The 20,253-nt window shown below is 53.9% G+C and overlaps 1 protein-coding gene across 1 annotated transcript in view; it reads right to left on the reverse strand.

Annotated features, from left to right (window-relative positions):
* Positions 1–67: 67 nt before the first annotated feature.
* The window catches only part of ASAP3 (ArfGAP with SH3 domain, ankyrin repeat and PH domain 3), a 47,025-nt gene continuing 26,839 nt past the window's right edge, over positions 68–20,253 (reverse strand). The window contains 22 exon segments of the mRNA XM_081817730.1: positions 68–144; positions 146–188; positions 723–930; positions 1,808–2,003; positions 2,137–2,244; positions 2,339–2,406; positions 2,976–3,091; positions 3,251–3,336; positions 4,276–4,453; positions 4,690–4,784; positions 5,019–5,152; positions 5,242–5,438; positions 5,561–5,609; positions 6,980–7,067; positions 7,401–7,470; positions 8,399–8,514; positions 8,695–8,781; positions 8,911–8,986; positions 9,426–9,511; positions 9,730–9,841; positions 16,556–16,605; positions 17,802–17,876. Coding sequence (XP_081673856.1) covers positions 91–144; positions 146–188; positions 723–930; positions 1,808–2,003; positions 2,137–2,244; positions 2,339–2,406; positions 2,976–3,091; positions 3,251–3,336; positions 4,276–4,453; positions 4,690–4,784; positions 5,019–5,152; positions 5,242–5,438; positions 5,561–5,609; positions 6,980–7,067; positions 7,401–7,470; positions 8,399–8,514; positions 8,695–8,781; positions 8,911–8,986; positions 9,426–9,511; positions 9,730–9,841; positions 16,556–16,605; positions 17,802–17,876 — 2,292 coding nt within the window. The 3' untranslated portion in view covers positions 68–90.

Consider the following 20,253-nt stretch of genomic DNA (forward strand, 5'->3'; position numbering starts at 1 on the left):
GTCCCCATGACCCCACGCCACCCACCTACTGTTGACCAACTCTGCCTCCCAGGTGTCCTGCCACCACCCCTCAAACCACAGTCCCAGAGCTCATACCGGCATGTTCCTTGTGGGCAGAGGCTGCCTGGCTGAGAGACAGTCTTCCAGGCTCCAGCCCACCCCGCCGATAGGAGCGAGTGCTCTCGGAGCTGGAAGGCAGGGAAAGGCCAAGGTGACCTCATGCCAAGATCCTCTTAGAGTGGGGGAGAAAGAGCTCAGGTATAGGCTGGGGCCTAAGACAGGTGGGTAGAGAGTCCTCCAGGGCCCCTGGCTGGGTCCATCACAGGCTGCAGAGGCCTGGAACTGGAGCTTTCCTGTGTCTCCTCCCCAAACTTCAAACTGAAAGGGTTGTTTGCCGGGAAGGAAGGACTGGATCGTGGGTTGGAGATGGGACACAGCAGAGATCCCACTAGAACCCCTAGAAAAAGCCACGCGGGCAGGACTCAGCCTTCTCTACTCCATCTGCAGCAGTCTAGGTCCCGAGCTCCTTCCCAGCTCTCCAGGCCAGACTCGGGGGCAGGTGTGTGAAGGGCGAAGGGTCCACTCCCCCTCCACTCAAGGGCTAGCATATCTCGTTAGTCATGGGCCTCAGAGCTGGGAGGTGTCCCAGTCTTTCGGCAGGCACCATTTCCAGGTGGGGAAGTAAATGGGAAACTTGCTCAGCTGCACAGCTGGGCTCTTACCTGAACCTGACCGGGGGATACATCTCGGCAGGGGTGGCTCCAGATGTCAGGCTGGATCGGGAGGGGCCCTCCTCAGAGCTGGATGGGGTTTGGCTGGGACTCACAGCTTCCACAGGGCTTGTGAGGCTAGAAGGCGTAGAGGCTGGACTGCCCAGGCTCTCAGGGGCCCCGGAGGGCTCTGAGCTCAGGCTGGGGACTTCAGAACGATCTGGAATCAGAAGTGATAAAACCTGTCTTTATCTCTTACTTTGTTCTCAATGTCAAAGCTGTCCTTGGCCTCTAGGGCCTATCACGGCTGCCCCCACTCCCCACGCCACCCACCTGTCCGGTGTTCCCCTCCAGCTTCTCCCCACCATGCTTGGGTCTCACTGGCTAGGATAGCTAGCCCAGGCTGACGCATCGTTTTGCTTCTGCTCCCCTTGCTCCTCAGTGTGGACTCCTCTGCTCATCCCTCGGGCTCAGCTAAGATGCTACCCCGACAGGACGCCTTCCTCAACCACCCCTCGGTCCCAACAGGACATGCTCCCCCTTAAGCTCCTAGAACGAGCTTCTTCATTCATTCAACAAACAATTCTTGAGACCAGCCAGGTACCGAAATACTATTCAACAGAACACTCGAATTCCTGTCCTTCTGAGATTTACATTCTTTCTTAGGGGGGCGGGGTGGGAATTTACATTCTATACCATTGTGTCTAATATCGTAATGAATTGCATTCCGGCTTTTATCTCCCCCACTAGGCCGTGTCTCGGTAACCCCCCCAAATACTGGAGACACAGTGGATGGTCAATAAATGCTTCTCTTTTTATTTAAGTAAAGCATCGAGGAATTTGGAATAAGACAGACCTGGGTTTGGATCCCACATCGGGGACTTAATTAGCTGTCGGATCTCCGACACATTACTTAACATCTCTGTTCCTTTACCTGTAAGGGGAAGATGATAACCTCTACCTGGCAAGCGACTGCGAGGGCGGGAGGGCGGGAGGGTGGCGTGGACTAACCCAGGCAGCCTTAGCTCAGTGCGCCGGCACAGAGTAGACCCTCCATGAATGGTACGATGAGCATTTTTCTGCGCAGCCCACCATACCTCCACTGGCATGTCCTGTACGCCCTTGGACCGCCGTCCGGGAAGGGTTTTTGACCGGCAAGGGTGGGGGGCAGGCGTCACTCTGGCTCTGAGGGGCAGCTGATCCCAGGCTGGTGATGGTCTCATAGGTTTTGTTGCTGAGGTCGACCCTCCCGCTGGCCCAGCGGGCCTGGGCTGCGGGCTTCAGCGGGGAGCGCTGCAGGGGCAAAAGTATGGGAGGAAGGACAGTCGGGTTCCTCCAGTCAGCCCCGCCCCTCCCCCCACCAGGCCCAATTGGGCTCTTTCCATCTGCAGTCTAACAAAGGCCCAAGAGAGGGGGCGGGACCCACCTTCTCTTCCTCGTCCTCCTCACTTTCTGAGCCAGGCTCAGTGGCGATTCCCCAGTTGTAGTCCACGTGCAGAGGGAAGGCGAGGGTCCCAGCCTGGGCCTGCTCCAGCTGCCAATAACAAAGCCCTGGCAGTTCAGAGGGTCAGGGGCTCAGCAGAGAGAGGGAAAGGGTCAGGGGCTTCCCCTCCTTTCCTAGACCTCACCAGCTCCTCACACTCCTTGTGCTGCTTCTTCCTGGCTATGTCCAGAGCTGTCTCTCCTGCCTCGTTCACTGTGAGGGGTAAAGTCAAGGGTCATGGTCAAGGTCAAAAGGCATTATAGCTTAGAGGTTACAGTGGGCCTCTGGAATCAGATTGTGTTTGAGTCTTGGCTCTGCTACTTCCCGGCTGTGTGATCTCGGGCAAGTTACTTAGCCTCTCTGGGCCTTGATTTTCTTATCTACAAAATGAGTATAATACTTGTAACTTCCTGATGAGGTTGTGAGGACTAAAGGAGTTCCTATGCCGGTAAATAGTGAACTATCATAATCACTATCATTTGAGTTCAGCTAGGATTTATTTGGTTAGGTACTTTCAGAAACATCCTTTTATCTTCTTTGCAGGTCTGCTAGGTCAGTGGTGTTATACCCATTTTACACACGAGGAAGCTGAGGTTCAAGAGATGAATGGACAAATCCCAAGGTCACAGACGTGCTCAGAGGCAAGCCAGGATTAGAACCCAAGTGTGCCTGCAAAGTCCGTGCTTGTTACCAGCGCTCTCGGTCTGGGAAGAAGGCAGGAAGCTCCACAAGAGGGGTAGTAAGGAATGGAAGTCTGCTGGGGGAGGAGTTGGGAGCCCCACCTGCGCCAACCGAAGCTCTCCCTTTCAGCAGCAGCTTGAGGCAGTCAGGTTGGTTGTAGAGAGCAGCACAATGTGGAGCGCTCTTCCCGTCAGCAGCCTTGGCATCCAAGTGACCTCTGGGGGTAGGAGGTCAGGGAGGAAGAAAGGGGAACAGGGGGAGGGGCCAAAGTCAGGGAGAACAAGAGGGAGGGGGGAAGGCTTGTGGAGAAGAGAAAGGAACGGGGCGGGGGTGGAGGAGGATGAGGAGGTGGGCAGACGGGCAGGCAGGGTCTCACCCATTCTGGATGATGAAGTCCACCAGGGGCAAGGAGGCGGGACTGGCGACTCTGATAGCCAGGTGCAGGGCGAGCTCTCCAGACGCCTGGGTACACATCCACACCTTTGAGTTTCCCCCGGTTCGCCTGCCCCCAACCCAATGTCACCGTCTTGAGCTCTTGCTGCCCCGACACCTCCAGATATAAAGCTGCCAGAACCCTGAGAGAGGAGACTGCAGGGAGGGAGCCTCGTGTTTGGGAGGAGGGCAAGAGACCATTCCTTCACTCTTCCTTCTGTGGCTCTGCCCCCAGTAACATGTGCTTCCCAAACTTGGTTCTTAGCCCCCGGCTTTCTCTCTCTGCTCCTCTCTCTCACCGGCCCCCCGAGAGCCCAGCTAACCTCAGACTTTCAGCTCTCACTCATGCGAAGGCTGTTCCAAATTCTTACCTCACCTAAGGGCTGCACCCTCACTGCCCACTGGACAGCCCCACCAAGATATCAGACAGTTCAAAGACATGACATCCATTTTTCATGTCCGGTCAGCAACTCCTGTCAGTTTAACCTTTCAAACATCTCTGAAACCCTTCCCCTCCCAACCCCCTGGCTCATGTGATGTTTGCTACTAGAATCACCAACGCAATAGCCTTCCCCGATCTAATCTGACTCACCCTTACCCAGGTCCAAAGCTAGCCAAGGAAAAAAAAAGATACTAACATTTCTGGCACACATGTTACATGCTTGGCCCTTTATATACATGACTTCATTCTCACTTCAACCCTCGGGTGCTATCATCCACTCATTTCACAGATGAGAAACGGAGACTCAGAGAAGTTAAGTCACCTGCTCTAGATCACACAGTTAGGAAAAGACAGAGCCAGGACTCTGGCCCAGGGCTGCCTGACTGAATGCTCCATCCCATTTACCCCTCGGGGTTTGAGCAGATGTCAGAGCGGGGACAGAGGGGAGTGACAGCTGGTCCTGGAGAAGGACTGGGGAGTATGAGAGAGCGGGTGGGGTAAAAGTGGCCCTTGGAGGTGGTCCTCACCTGCCCCTCAGGCCCAGGCAGCAGCTGTCCAAAGTCCTGCCCGTTAGCGAAGGCCTCCAGGACTGACAGGAGGTCCCGGTTGCAAATGGCCGTCCGGAGTTTCTGAGGCTCGGGTGTGGACCGGCGGGCAAACCTGTGTTCCACATACTTGGCCACGATGTAGTCCCTGCGTGTGCTCCTGCCGAGGTCAACCAGTCTCAGAGCATGGGCCATTTCCATCCCGCTGACCCCTGGAACCATCCCACAGGAGCTACGGATCTCCCTTCCCCCAAACCATATCTTGGACTCTTCCAGATCTGCGGCTCCCTTCTCCCTAGACTTCTGGTCCAAGATCCTCCTGAGACTATGGGAGCTGGGGAAGCAGAATCCCCAGCCAGAACGCACCTCCCGACTCCCATCTGAGAATCCCCTTACATGTCACTCTCAGCTGAGGGTTTAGGGCCGCCATGTGAGGGCAGCTGGGCCTCCATGACCTCATTGAAGCGTGTGTTTCCGATGTTCAAGGCCAGCTGGGGTCGCAGGGAAGCGATGGGGGTAAGACCGGTGCTTAGGACAGCGCCCCCTGGAGGACCAAGCCTCCAGAGGCCCGACCCCGACCCTCCCCTTTCCGGATCTTCAGGATCCTGCCCCACCTCGCCCCACCCCACCGGATCCCACAACCCTTGGGCGGAGCCAGCCGGCGCAAGCCCCGCCCCTGACGAAACCACGCCCCAACCCCACCTCTGGCCCCGCCCCGCCCTCACCAACAGCTCGGAGGGGCCCAGCAGGTCCAAGGTGAGGGACTGCATGCGCGAGAAGCGCACGCCCAGCTCGCGGTGGACGCCGGAGCACTGGATGCAGGTGAGCACGCCCAGGTTGGTGCTGAGCCACGTGGGGTCTACAAGGGAGAGTGGCTCGTGCCTGGAAGTGCGGGCCCATCCCCTCCACTGCCACCTCTCCCCTCCCCTCCCCGCCCCGCCAGCCCACCTGCAGCCCCGCAGTCGCAGCACTGGCCGTTCCCGGGCCTGCTCTTCACCTCGGCGATGAGCAGCTTCGTGAGGTCCTGGGGCTCCGCGTCCAGCCCGGCGCCCCCCCAGGGTCCTGGGCCGCCGCTGCCGCCGGGCTCCGCGAGGAAGGCACTGCTCAAGGCCTCATCCTTGCTGTTCTGTAGCACTGACACCCACCTATGGAGAGGGTGCAGGGTGGCATGGGAGTGATACCCGCAGGGGTGGGGTCCCCCGAGGCTGGGAGGTAGATAGGGCTCCCCTGACCCCACCCCCAGGCTGGCCGTAGGGGCGTCACTCACGCCTCACACTCATGTTCATCCTCTGCCTGGAAGTGGTATGTCCTGTTGTCTGTGGGGAGAAGGGGGTATGTCTGGCTCACAGAAACCCAAGGAGCCCTCACCCAACCCGCGGGGTCCAGGTGGAGCTTCGCCCGGTGGAGCCAGGCTCCGCCCAGCTTGCAGTGGGGATGGTAATGGCCAGCAGGGTAGTGGCTGGTAGTGGGCAGTTTCTCAGAAGTCACCTCCAAAGGAGGATCCCAGCAAGGCCCCTCTGTTCCAGGGTCTGGGGAGGTCTCCCAGAGCACAGGACAACCCCCCCAGGTCAGAGGCAGGGTATCCTCCGAACCTACTGCCACCACCCCACATGGGCCCTCAGCCTCCTGTCTGGTCTCCCTGCTCCCCAACTCCCCCTCCCCCCAACATGTACCAGCTGCCAGATTGTTGTGCCCAAGGTTCTGATCTAGTCACACCACCCTCCCTCCAGGACCCTCTGTGGCTCCCTATTGCCAGGAAATAAGGTCCAAAACTTTAAGAGGCATTCCCAGGCCTCATCTCCCACCACTCTCCTCTGCAAACTCTGTACTCTGGTCAGCCTGGTCAGATCCACTCTCCTGCTCCCATGCCTTTCATCATGCCAGTCCTGTCTCCTGGAACATCCTCCCCAAAACTGTGTTCTCTGTCCTTCAAGGCTACACTCAAATGCTCTCTCCTCCAAGCAGCCTTTCCCGATTCCCCACAGCAGGGCAGGCCTTCCCCTCCCTTATCTTTGACAGTGCTCTATCTGTACCTCTCTTGTGGATACTCCCCATCATCTTACTGGGTCCCCACATCACATCCCTGCCAGAGAGAGCTCCCTGAGGATGAGATCTAGGTCTTTCTCAGCCTGCACCTGCCCCCACGTAAAACCTGGCACCAAAGCCTCCAAAAGATGAAGAGTAAGAGTAAAAATTTTAAAGAAATGATAATTTCAGGGTGCCTGGGTGGCTCAGTTGGTTAAGCGACTGCCTTCAGCTCAGGTCATGATCCTGGAGTCCAGGAATCGAGTCCCACATCAGGCTCCCTGCTCAGCGGGGAGTCAGCTTCTCCCTCTGACCCTCCCCCCCTTGTGCTCTCTCTCTCAAATAAATAATTTTTTTAAAAAAATCTTTAAAAAAAGAAATAATAATTTCGAAAGCTGAATTAACCAAATCCATTCAAATATACTTTACAGAAATAATGATATTTACTGTGGGATGGGGGTGCAATTTAATATTTAATAGGATGTGGACTGAAGCCTCTAAAAAGTGTCCAGGGCCTCAGATGTCTGATGCCTGCAGGGACAGCTGTCCGATAAACACACGGGGGATTGGATACAGGCCCCTAACTGAAGCCTCCCGGGAGCTGACAGGTCTCTTAGAGAAGCCCTGGGCAGTTGTCGGGGAGGAGACAGGGACTACTCACGGGTCACCAGGTCAAAGCACTTTTTCTCCTCAGGGTTTGGCCTCACTTGACACGTTAGCAGGGTCAGCTTCACTGGAGGCCGGTTTATCTGTGGGAATTTGGAGAGAAAGGACACACGTTCCTCTCCGGGTCTCCCAAACTCTCAGGCTTCCATTTTCCCAGTCCGTTAAATGGGCATAATAGTCCTGTTCCGGTTCATGTCTCCCCTCTCCCAGTGCCTCATCGATGTGGAGTGTGGGCCAAGATTAGGTTGGGAGCTTTGAGTCCCAGCCTTCTTCCCACAGGGGGTCTCCAGCAACCTGGATCCAGGTTTGGGGGCCAGGGCTGGAGGGAGGGTTTGACACTTGTTTGTTCAGAAGTGAAGAGAGGACCTATCGATTCCGCCCTGAGACCCCCCCAACCCCACCCCTCCAGGCCTCACCGTGCTGTGGGAGATGGTCAGGCAGCCATACTTGACTCCACACTTCCTTTTCTGCCAGACTCTTCGAATTCTAGAGCCCAGAGGGATAGAGAGACACTGACCCAAGGCTCACACCTAATTCCCCTGTATCAGAAAACAGAGTCCGGGACCAGGTCCCCGGCCCCACCCGTATGACCTCCAGCCACACCTCTTCACCTCTTCCATCCCCTGACCCCTACACCCCTCACTTTCTGGGGCTCCCTTCTGATGGTGGAGACATAGCCCTGCCCTGAGGTCCCTCCCAGTCTGATGGGGGAAACATAGCCCCCACTCTCTGGGAATCCTTATTCTGAAGGGGATCACGTGACCCTGGCCCTCTGAGAGCTTCTCGTCTGATAAAGGAGACACAGCTCCCAACCTTAGGGAACTCCTAGACTGAGAGGAGGATCAGGCTCTTGATCACAACAGATGCATTATGATTAAGGATAAAGCAAGATAAATATTTAGACCCCAAAAATAAAATTAGCAAATCCACGATCCAAAGCTACTTAACACTTCTGTAAGAGGAAAATATTAATTAGTATAACAAAGTTATTCTTCTCTGATAAAAACTGATTAGTAAGTAGAAATGTGAACACATCCCATGGAGCCTTTGCATTTCACACACTGATTTTTTTTACACCAGGGAGCAAGGCACAGTCAACACTTTCATTTCCAGGCATATTCAGTATATTACAGAGGTTAAAGGTAAGGGCATGGGGATGGTCTAGGGCATCATAAGTGCTCAGTAAGTGCTAGCAGCTGCTTTTATTCTTTTTCAAGTTAGAAACAACCAGTGACTTCTAAGCAGAAGTTCACGTGCCTAGGATTCTGATGATTTTGCATTGCTAGGGTGGAGGTCCTGGAACCCTCAGAGTCTACCTAAATGATGAGAACGGTCCCATTGGGCAGCTCCCCCAACTGTCATCTACTGGCCATGTGGCTTTGGGCAAATTACTCAAGCTCTCTGAGTCACTTACCCATCACTCTTCTTGTAGAGAAAGCCCACCTTCTCTGTCCCAAACTGCTTGTTGCCTTGGTGCTGATGGATGCTGTAGCCACCTCCGCCTCCTGAGTTCTTCCGGCTCAGATTCTCCTGTTCCTCCGACATGCAAAGGAGACCTTAGGGCATCTGGGTGGGCAGAGCCTCATTCTGCAGGGGTCTCTCTCAGGGACACTTCTCAAGGGACCCTTGAAGTGGGGTCTTCCTCCTCTCCCTCCCTCCATGATGGGCCTTGGGAGAAGGCGTTCCTTTGGGGATGATTCAGGGGCTGACCTCTCTGCTCTCGAGCTGCAGCGTCCCTCGGAGGGAGTCCCGGAGCCGGGTCAGCTTCTGTAGCTCCTCCTCCTGGGCTTGGCGCAGCTGTGGAACAGAGGGCCGGACCCCACCGTCAGCCAACGGACGGGCCAGGCGCACAGGCCAGAGCAAGACGAGCAAAAGCCCGGAAAGACAGGGGCTTGACCGTGTGCCCAAGGCTGAGGCCCAACTTACCGCGTGTACAGAGGCTGCCAGCTTCTCGATGAAGGGGGACAGGCTCTGAGCAGCCTTCCAGCCATCTTGGAAAAAGCTAAGGGGTGTGAGGCCAAACAAGGGATGAGAAAGATGAGGATGAGAAAGAAGCAGGAAGTGTGGGAGAAGGTGCTCCAAGGATCACAGGGCAGCTGGGGGCAGTATTCTCTGTCAGGCAGGAGCCGGCTCTCTGGAGCCAAAGTTGCCTGGGTCCAGATCCCACTTACTAGCTGGGTGATGTTAGTAAATCTGAGCCTCAGTTTTCTGAGGAGAAAATGGGTTGCTGGGGATTGAGCAGGAGCCAATGTGTAAAGTACTTAGTGCTGATACACGGTGAGCACCCACTAAAAGAGGAGCCGTAGAAAGCACTACCAACAAGGCAGATACAGAGTCCTCGAGGGCCTGCTAGACCCCGGGGACGGGCCTTGTTTGGTGTAGCCTGAAGGGTTAAGGGGCACGGCTCATGGGGTGGGGGCGGGGACAGGGGAGAAACCTACTTGTGCTGTGCGTGGAAGAACTTGATGAGGCTCTGCAGGAAATCAGGACCCTGCTTCATCTGGCTCTCCCCGGCTCTCAGCAGATACTGGGGAAGGAGCAGGGCCAAGCATGCATCGTGAGCAGAAGCTGAATCCTGGGGGCAAGGGGCTGCCGTCCCCATCCCGGGCTAATCTTCTTGGCCATCACTGAACTTCAGTGATATCCCTCTTGGCCAGAATCTGTGACTGGGCCCCCCTGGAGGTTCAGAAGACAAAAGACAGGAAGACACATCCCACCCCATCCTCACCCCGGCAGCACCCTTACCTCACACATGTGCAGCTGGAAGACGCGCCGCTCTCTCTGGGTGTCCTGGGCCACCTCCCCAGGGCTCCCTCCTGTCACCCTGGCCCGGTCTCTCTCCTTCTCCAGCCTGGCCCTAGGCCCCAAGGAAAGAGAGGCCTTAGCAACTCTCGCTAGAGCCCCTTACGCGTCCCACCGCCTCTCCACGCTCCTCTCTGCCACAAGCACACGAGAGAGGGGCCTCCTGTGTGCCCGTTGCGTGGCAGGGCTGGGGTACAACGGTGAACAAGGTGGATTCGGGAATCCCCAGGCTGGTGGGGGACAACGACGTGGATCACATCACAGCCATGAAGAGAGCCATGGAAGGCTAAAAGGGGGATCCGACCTTGTCGGGCTGCTCAGGAAGTACTGTTCGAGGTGAGATCTGAAGTCTGAGAAGCTGCCTGGAGGCAGCTAGGAGCAGCAGACCACGTGACTGCTGGAGGCAGGAGGCATCGGGGCTCAGGAGCGGAGGTGGAGAGGAAGTGGTTTCTGGTGAGGTACAGAGGGGCCAGATCACGCAGGGCCTAATTCAGATCATGCCAGGGTTCCCAAGAGCAATGGGAAGGAGTGGAAGGTTTTTATGCAGGGAAGTGGTGGGCTTAGATTAGGGCCAGGTGGGGTTTGGGGTGACCAGTACAATTTTGCTGGAAGGGATTTAGGACCACATGGCTTAAAGGATCACAAAGTGCCTTCATACTTCTGAGCCACGGAGCTTCCCACTTAAAGCTTAGAAAACCCTTGTTCTTTTCTTTGTAAGTGAGGACAGTGCCCTCCCATGCTTGCAGCTAAGTGTAACCTGGGCCTTGCCCCCACAGAGCTCAAGGGTTGGCTGTTTTCCCTCTTTGGGGGACGGGTGGATCTGTGTGCAAATGATTTCCTGGAAATCCCACGCCCAGGAGACCACCCACTCTCAGCAGGAGAGTGTTTCCACATCTGGGGCTGGGCACATGTAACCACAGCTCCTCTGTCGAGGAGATGTCTTGCTTATCAGTTTTGCTTTCAAGTAGGTGCCAGCCCTGAGCAAAGAAGACAGCTGTGGGATACGTTACAAGCATCACTTCCCCTCTCCAAGCCTCAGTCTCCTCATCTGCCAGATGGGGATCCTTATCTGTACCCAGATGAGATAGAGGATGTAAAATTTAGCACACAGAAGACCCTACAGCTATTATTATCACAGGCCCCCCTAGGCCTTAGTTTTTCCATCTGCAAAATGGGGAAGCAATGGCCTAGGCAGAGTTCATTCTGGCTTGAAAGCTCCAGGCCTCACTGAGGTCAGGCCTCCAGGACAGTGTTTATATGCAGAATCTGTCCCTGGAGACCCATCAAGCAGCTTCTCAACCATGGAACTACAGATACTTTGTCCAGATGATTCTTTGACGTGGGGGCTGTTCTGTGGACGTGGGATGTTTAGCAGCATCCCCAGCCTCAACCCACGAGGTGCCTGTACATCTCCGAGTTGTGACAGCCAGACATGTCTCCTGGGGGTGACGGTGGGGGTGCAAAATCACCCGACTGACAACCACTGCTCTAGAGTGCAGTTCTGTAGGTGTTCTAGAAAAAATTTCTTAGGAGTGGCTCTTTTACATTTCCCTAAGGCTTTATGATATCCCGAGAGGGAGTCTGCAGCAGGGCAGTGGAGTAAGGGTGGGGACTGACCCTATGACCCGGGCCTGGGTCATGACAGATGCTTTTTGGGGTATCTGAAGATGAGCAGCAGAGAGAGGTTATGGCTGGGCCGGTAGGCTGTCAGCAGTGAGCCTGGCAGCTTGCTAAGGAGGGCGGGAGACAGAGCGGGCAGAGGGGCTGGGGGGGGGGGCGCAGGGGAATCTCCCATAGACCTCGCTACCACATCTTCCAATAGTGAAAAATGAAAAATAAGCTAAATGTCTATCAGCAGGAAGTAGTTAAATAAATTATGCTGCGGCTAGCTTTAGGAATACTATGCAACTGTTACAAAGGATGAGGAAGCTCTGTATGTACTAACATTGAGCGGCATCTGCTCCAGAGTAAACGGACAAAAAGCAAGCACAATACGGTACAGTGGCTAGAAACGCATAGTCTGGATTTGAATGGCAGCTCTCTCACTTAACCTTTATAAATCTTTCTAAGCTTCAGTTCCTCCATTTTAAAAACGAGACAAATACTGTCTTGATCTCAGATGGTATAATGCATGGTGTGGTCCCTGGCATATGGTAAGCCCTCAATAAATAGCAGGATTATGATGATGCTAATGATATCGATGGTCATGGTAATAACCACTGGTGATTCCTTTATTTAGATTCTATTTATTCATTTGAGAGAGAGCAAGCAAACACAAGCAGGGGGGAGCGGCAGAGGGAGAGGGAGAAGCAGGCTCCCCACCGAGCAGGGAGCCCAACTTGGGGCTCGATCCCAGCGCCCTGGGATCGCGACCCAAGCCGAAGGCAGATGCTCAACTGACTGAGCCACCCAAGTGCCCCTGGATAATGCTTTTTTTTTTTTTAGCATAGGGTGCTTCCTTATTTATTTATTTAATTTTGGGGGTGTGTGTGTGTGCAGGCTGTAGTGGAGATTAAAGGACAGAAGCTAGTTAGCTCAGGATGAAGACAAGCTGTAAAGTACTATAGATGACTTCGTGGATTACCATAGCTTTGTCCCTCAGTCTCAGCTAAGGTAACCTACAGAGATTTACCCTACCAAGGCTGACCTAGTCATCTGAGATGACCTGCCACCTCAAACTACTAGCTGGGGAGTGCTTTTTATTCTCTCACACCCTGGCCAGAAAAGAGCAAAACTCCTATTCCCTCAATGTCCTCAAAGGTTCACCAGTGGTTAATAAACATTTCAACTGTTGGAAATATTTTATTTCCTTTGAATGGAGTTGCCGCAAGAAGAGTAAAATGAATAGGGAGTGAAAAGCAGGGAAATGCTAGTTACTGAGGAGACCGAGAGAAACGGAGAAGGGGACTTCGGGGACAGTTTAGTATTCAGACGGGGAGTGAGGGGGTCAGTGAGGAGGATGGTGGGAGAGGAAAGGAATCAAAACTAATCATGCACCTGCCAACCTGACACCTTGAACAGCCTCTCCTGTGATGCCTCCTCCCACCGCCCTCCCCTCCACCCAAACAAAACCACCTGTCTCTCCTGCCACCCGTGTGCTCATACTGTCCCCGTGGCACCATCAGTTTGTATTTTCGTCACTTATCAACCCACCTCTCTTCTCGCTTACAAACCAGTGGGATCCACTAAGGCAGGGATTGTGGTGGTGTTTTTTCCCCTTACTTCTTACCTATAAGTTGGGGATAATAACAGCCCCTTTCCCTGCCAAGGGGAGTCAATCTGATAATAGATCTAAAGAGCTTATCACAGTTCCTCGGACAGAGGAAGCTCTTAAGTAAGTATAAGTATCAGCTGCTATTATTACTAATTATTATTTTTAAGCACTAATATTATGCCGGGTGCTCTGCTAGACCCTTCACATACTACAGTGATAACCCCATGGGGCAGGAATCATTACCCCATTTTACAGTTGAGGAGCCTGAGGCTGAGACAAGTCACAAATCGCTCGGCTCTTAAGTGCTAGAGCTAGGATTTGAATCCAGGTCCGTCTGACGCTAGAGCCTTGGGGACGGCACTGGTAACCAACACAGTGCCTCAGATTTGCTCCATCCCTCCTGCCCTGCCTGGCCCCCCCAGCTCGTGACAGGCACAGTGTCTTTTTTTTTTTCCTTTTTTCAAAATGTATTTATTTAATTTTTAAATTTTAATTCCAGCATAGTTAACATACGGTGTTATATTAGTTTCAGGTGTACAGTATAGTGATTCAACAATTCTATACATTGCTCAGTGCTTGTCACAGTAAGTGGTTTATTTATTTGGGGGGGGGCAGAGGGAGAGGGACCGAGAGTCTCAAGCAGACCCCTGGCTGAGTGCGGAGCCCCACGCAGGGCTCCATCCCACGACCCTGAGATCATGACGGAGCCGAAACCAAGAGCCGGTCGCTTAACCGACTGAGCCACCCAGGTGCCCTGTAAGTGTACTTAATCCCCAGCACCTATTTCACCCATCCCTCCATGGTGTCTTTTCTGAAAGATCACAGTCAGGGATCGTTTTACACAAGATGAAGCCGAGCCCCAGAGAAGGGACGTGACTGTCCCAGATCCCGAGCTGGTCAGGGGGAATGCTAGGAGCTGAGGCCTGAGCTCCTGCCTCTTGGGCCCTTGCTGTGCTATTCTGGTCTCGGTTCTGGCTCAGAAAGATGGCCAATAAAGACTTGGTGAACTGCAGTGCTAGACGCTTTATAGGCACCGTGCTTCTTGCATTTCCACGTCAACCCTGCGAGGTGTCGGCCGGCCCCATGTTTCAGATGAGGAAACAGACCTGCATATGGAACAGCCTGGAAAAACCAGGCCCCTGCAGTCAGATGCTATTCGGGGCCCTTCCAGCTGCTGCCCACACTGGTGTGGGAAGAAGGAGGTGGAAATGCACAGTAGCTCAGGGCTCGCCAATATCTAGCTATACCTGAAGCCCTCACCAAAAGGCACGTTCCACAGACCCCTGTGTCAGGACATGTAGCTCAGCCTGGGTGACGTGCATGGCAGGGGCCAGGAGTCCCTGGAGCACGGACTCGGAGAGAGAGCACCGGACTCAGAAGCCCTGGGTTCTAGTCCAGGCCCTGTTGATAACTCACTGGAGAACCTTCACCGAGCCCCTCTCCCCATCAATTACAGAGTCTCTTCTTGAAACAAAACCTTACAGGCAAGATCACGATGGGACTCTGGTAAAAGCAGAACTGCCTGGAGGAGGTTGGCTGGGGGGGGGCGGGGGGGAGTTATTCTTTCCATTTGATAGACAGTGTCCTGCGAGGCTGAGGGCTTGGTTAAGGTAACTCGGGAAGATGCAGGCCATGTGGTGACCCCACATCAAGTCCCAAAGACAAGGACTGCCTGCGTGTGTGTGTGTGCCCTTCCCTGGGCCTCTCCTACGCCCTTCACCCCAGGGTCTACCTGCACAACTGTAGTGTAGATGGGGATGCTGCTGGCATGCGGGGGGAGTCCCGGCCTTCCTTCAGCCTTGGGACATCCCCATGGCCCTGGGGCTGGAGGAACAATAAAGCTCCAGTATCTACTTCTTAGAATGGATCCTACAAAAGTAATAATTATGAGTGGGAGCAAAGATTTAGTTCCAAGGATGCTTCCTCAAGGACAGGGGAGACGAAATACGTTAAGGATCATGCATATGTTTGCACCCTTTTAAGTGACATTGTATAAGAACGTGTAACGGTGTGGAAAGATGGTCACGATGTATTTTTAAGTAAAAAAACCAAACCAAACCAAAAAACCCAGTATGATTATTATGTTTTCAGTTTTGCAAAAATATTTCTTTATATATAGAAAAACGACTAGAAAGGGGCGCCTGGGTGGCTCAGTCAGTTAAGCGTCTGCACTCGGCCCAGGTCATGATCCTAGGGTCCTGGGATCGAGCCCCGGGTCTGGCTCCCTGCTCAGCGGGGAGCCAGCTTCTCCCTCTCCCTCTGCTGCTCCCCCTGCTTGTGTTCTCACTCTCTCTCTGTCAAGTAAATAAATAAAATCTTTAAAAAGAAAAAAAAAAGAAAAATGACTACAAAGATGTTACTACCTGAGGCTTGGAAATTAAGAATTTTCCTCTTGGTTTCGGTAGCTTCCCCTCCCCCCTTGTTTTTAAGTGATAAAACAACAGGGTCTGCCCATACTATGTAAAAATACTCAAACAACAGGGGCGCCTGGGTGGCTCAGTCGTTAAGCATCTGCCTTCGGCTCAGGTCATGATCCCAGGGTCCTGGGATCGAGCCCCGCGTCAGGCTCCCTGCTCCGCGGGAAGCCTGTTTCTCCCTCTCCCTCTCCCCCCGCTTGTGATCCTGCTCTCACTGTGTCTCTCTCTGTCAAATAAATAAATAAAATCTAAAAAAAAAAAAAAAAAAAAATACTCAAACAACAGAGAAGTAGTGGCTAGTCCCCACATGGCCCTAATCCTCTCCTACGGATAATTAAAATTTTTTTCTTCTTTTGCTTCTCCTTATTTTCTAAGTTATTCACAATGGACAGATATTGCTTTCGCAAAATGCAAGCGAAAACAAAATTTTATAAACAGTCAACGGTGCTCTGAGGTATGGTGAGCCTGGCCGAGCCCTGGAAGAATCCTGCAGACAGAGCCTGAGGAGTCTCTGCTCTGGGGGAATTGGCTCCTTCCGTCCCTGTGATGTCCCTGTAGCTGGTGAGAGGTCCCAAGTATCGTGTGGTGAACCCAAGAGGCCCGGGTAGGACACTGACTCCTTCCCTCCTCTATGTCCACCAAAATGTTGAGAGATACCACCTGGTGTCGCAGAAAGAGGATCAAGGAACATGAATCCCAGTTCTACCTCCACCTAGCTGTGTGGCCTTGGGCAAGTGACTTAACTCATCTGAACCTCCAATTCCTTCTCTGACAATCGGGACGCTAACCCCTCCCGCACAGGTCTGGGTGGTCGCGAGGATTAAGGGGCTGACACGCAGAGGTGTTCAGTGAACGGTAGCTGACCACGTCTGGAACCACAGAGCAGATGGGCCTCTGAGAGCAGCATCTTGAGGTCCCTTCCCAATTGCTTCCCTTTGGTGGTCTCACAGTCCAGCCCTCAGACTTCCATCAGGCCTGGGCATAAATCACCCCCCGTAAAATGCCTCTAGAGAGTGAGATGCTGTGCGCTTTGGGGTGACATGTTCGGGCAGCACTGAAGTTCTCCCCAGTGTCTAGCCTCCTGCTGCAAGACCAGCATTACTGCCCTGGGGAAACCACCCTGACCGCAGCCACTTACATTTTGGCTTCATAGTCCTTCCACGCCTTCTCCAGCTGCTTTTTGGAATCCTGTGGTTTAAAAAGAACAATTTGCCCAAAGGGGAGCTTGGGGTCTGGAATCCACAGTCCACTTTGCTACCTTTAAGGTGACCTTGCACTTTCATGCTCACCCATGCTGCTCAGAGCCATACTCCAACTAACCCCTACACCCCCAGAGCACTTACTGTAAACCTCACCCCCCCAATAGACCCAACTGGCCCCGCTCTCAGGGCTGAGACCCTTCACCCACCTAACCTCCTCCCATAGTTGCTAAGAATCAGCTGGGTTTGGTGGGCCTTGGCCCGAGGTGTGGGAAGATTTTGGGGGTCTGCCCTAAGTCCTCTCCCTCAGAAGATGGAGATCGCCATAAGGATGAGGATGTGAAGATGAAGGTCAGACTCCTCCCCTAACTTTATCCCACCCCTTCCTCCTGCGTGGTACTAGATCATGCTCTCAAGAGGAAGAGTACAGGTAGACGGACATATGCACAGAGAGGCTGAGAAGTCTACCTAAGGCCACACAGCAAGCCCCAGTGAGACCTGGCTGACCCTTGGCCTAGTTTGCCGAAGCCTCACGCCTGGTCACACTCTTCAGAGTTGCCCCATTCAGCCGGGGGGGGGGGGGCGGGGGGGGAAGCTGCATGGCTGGTTTGGGTGGTTCCCAGGCTGGTGACCAGCCTCAGGCAAGAGGGAAGCTTCTGGGGGTAGGACAGCTTCTCCCCTGGGCCTTCTGGGGCAGATTTCTCAGGGAGATTATTCTGTCACTTTCTTTGAGTTCTGCTCTGCCTAGAGACTGGAGCTGCCAGGTGCAGTGAGGAGCCAAGCCTGGGAGTTAGGAGCCCCAGATCCCACCCTGGCTCCTCCACCAACCAGCTGTATGAACTGTAAGCAGGTTCCCAAACTCCCTGAGCCTCAGGTTTCCTCCCCTGCAGAACAGGGATGACAGTGCCCACAGAGTCCACCTCGTGGGGCTGCTGTAAGTGCAGCCTGAGCTATCTCACATAGGGCCCAGGCAGATAGTAGGTCAGCCATCCTAGGCTGACCCCAGAGCCAGGTCTTCCTATCCTGAGGAAGGGTCCCTAATATGTAGTCAGCACTCCCACTGTGACAGCCTCACCTGACCTCCGGCTTCAGCCCAGCCCTGCCTCCCCTCTGGTCTCCTGCCCACCGCTCTCTCGTTTCCTCCCACCACCTTTGGGCACCCCCACTCCCCAAATGGGAACTCACCTGTCGTCCATCCCTCAGTTGCCCCTTCAATAGACTGTCCAGGGGGAATGAGACAATGTTGTTCAGGTTTTGAACCTGGAAAGAGCAGAGACCCCCATACCCCACCCTGGGTGACCATACATCCAGCCCCAAGGGGCTAGGACACAGCATTGGGAGGCAACGGATGGCACTGGGGGGAGAGGAGGTGGGGGGGAAGAGAGGTGAGGGTGGAGGGTAGCAGGGGTGGCGGAGTCGGTCTCCCATAAGAGCTGTTACCCCCACCCGGACTAACCGGCCTCATCACCTCCAAGCTCTAGGAACATCCACGGTCAGTCCCATCTCTGGCCCTTTGCCTCGAGCACCCTCACCTGTCCCCTCAGACCCCGACTCTGAAGTGCCCATCTGTCATTTGTATCCGGCTAGCTCCTTGTCTCCCCCTATCATGTGGGGAACCCTTCTGTGGTAGTATGGGGTAAACATAGGAGTCAGAGCTGATCAGAGTACCCCATCCTTGGGTTGTAGTGATTGGATCAGGCACATGATTCAAGCCAGCCAATCAGGATCCCTCCTGGAACTTTCTGCCAAAGTCATGGGAGAAAGACTTTCTTCTGGCAATATTGTGAATCTGGGTCTGCTGGGCCATCTTGCCCACCGAGCAGACACAGAGAGAAACTATCTACGAGAAAGAGAAGAAGCCTAAAGCCAGTTGCATACCTGGATTTCCCATTACAAGGGCCAATGCATTCCTTGTTTAAAAAATCTTAGTTTGGAAAAAAAAAAATCCTATTTTGAATTGAGTCTCTATCATTTGGCAGCCCCAACTGCCTGTCTGATATTTCAGCTCACCTTTCAAGGTACAGCTTGGGTCTCCCCTACTCTAGGAAGCCTTCCTGACTGCTCCCACCCATGGCCTGTGCTGATCTTCCCTTGTTATTTTTTTTTTTAAAGATTTTATTTATTTGAGAGAGAGAGAGCATGCGCACAAGTGTGGGGGAGGGGCAGAGGGACAAGCGACTCCCCTGCTGAGCGTGGAGCCTGACTCGGGGCTCGATCCCAGAACTCCGAGATCACGACCTGAGCCGAAGTCAGATATTCAATGGACTGAGCCACCCAGGCGCCCCATAACGCTCCTTTTTCTGAACTTTGGCAGCACCAGGCCTCTGACCCAACTTGCTGGGTTCTTGAGTTTGTGCTGCACTGCTGGTCAAGCTTGGTGTCGTCCCACATCTCAGTTCCTGCCTCCCCCACTAGACTGTGGCTCTCTAAGGCACAGCCTGACTCTTTGCTGTGTCACCAGCCCCCAGTACAATGCCCAGTACAGAGGAGCCCCTCAGCAAACCCTAGTTTGACCATTACAGGGGGAGGAGAGATAAAGACAAAAGCAATCACTAATTCAGTTGAACTCAAACACTAAAGACCTACACAGAGGACAGTGCGAGAGGCCGTGCTATGCAAAGAGATATAATAATGACAGATGCAATAGTAGCAAACACTTCCTGAGTGCTTACTCCGGACTAGGCATTTAACTTGTGTAAGCCTCATTACAGCTCTGTGAGGTGGGTAACATTATTAGCCCACTTTTAGAGATGGGGCCCAGGCAGACTGAGTGACTTGCCCAGAATCACACACCTAGAGAGCAGCAGAGCAGGGATTCAAGGTCTGAGTCTAAGTCCAAGGTCCGGGTGCTCAACCACCAAGCAAACTACCTGGCAGAGGTGATGCAGCCAGGGACTGGGCAAGGGAGGGACTGGAGCCATGAAAGCCAGTCCACAAGCCACGGAGCCTGGAGAGAGCTGGGCTTTCCCGAGGGGCTACAGCCAGGCTTGTGTTCAGATGCTGGAGATAGACACCCTGGGTTCAAATCCGGTGATATGAGCTCGGGCAATTTGCTTGACCTCATGCCCTAGTTTCCTAGCCCGTAAAGTGGGGACAATAGTAAAACCAAACCCACAGAGCTGTGCTCCAGGATTCAATGGGTTAACCCACGTGAGGTACCGAGAACTGTGCCCATTTGTGGGAAGAGCTCGTATCTCAGGAAAAAACCTCAGGCAAGAACCTGAGGACACTGGGCAGGTGCAGGAGCTAAGACGCTTGCTGAGGGGAGGTAGGTTCCAGGCTTTGAGGATACGGCAGATGCAGTTGGGAAAGCAGAGGACCGGGAAGGTTCAGGGGAGGTGGCGGCACAAAGACAGGAACCCCAGAGTCTGCCTCCCTTCTCCCAAACTCCCTCCAGGGAGCCCTCTCTTTGTGGGGCTCTTCCCCTCTGTGAGCCTCCCTCTGCTGCTGGGTACTCACCAATGAAGAGAAAGAGGAGGGCAGAGATGGAGGGAGAGCAGGAGAGAGAAGATGTGGGGTGGGGAGTCAGAGAAGAAGAATGCAAATGGGAGGTCAGAACTGGAAAGGGATCTGGGTCGTTGGTCAAGGTCAAGGGAGACTAGAGGTCCAGGGCAACCCCGGACAGTCAGGTTCTTAA

Source organism: Leptonychotes weddellii, chromosome 4 (assembly GCF_054177405.1).
Source record: "Leptonychotes weddellii isolate Sample4059 chromosome 4, ASM5417740v2, whole genome shotgun sequence".
Classification (NCBI taxonomy): Eukaryota; Metazoa; Chordata; class Mammalia; order Carnivora; family Phocidae; genus Leptonychotes; species Leptonychotes weddellii.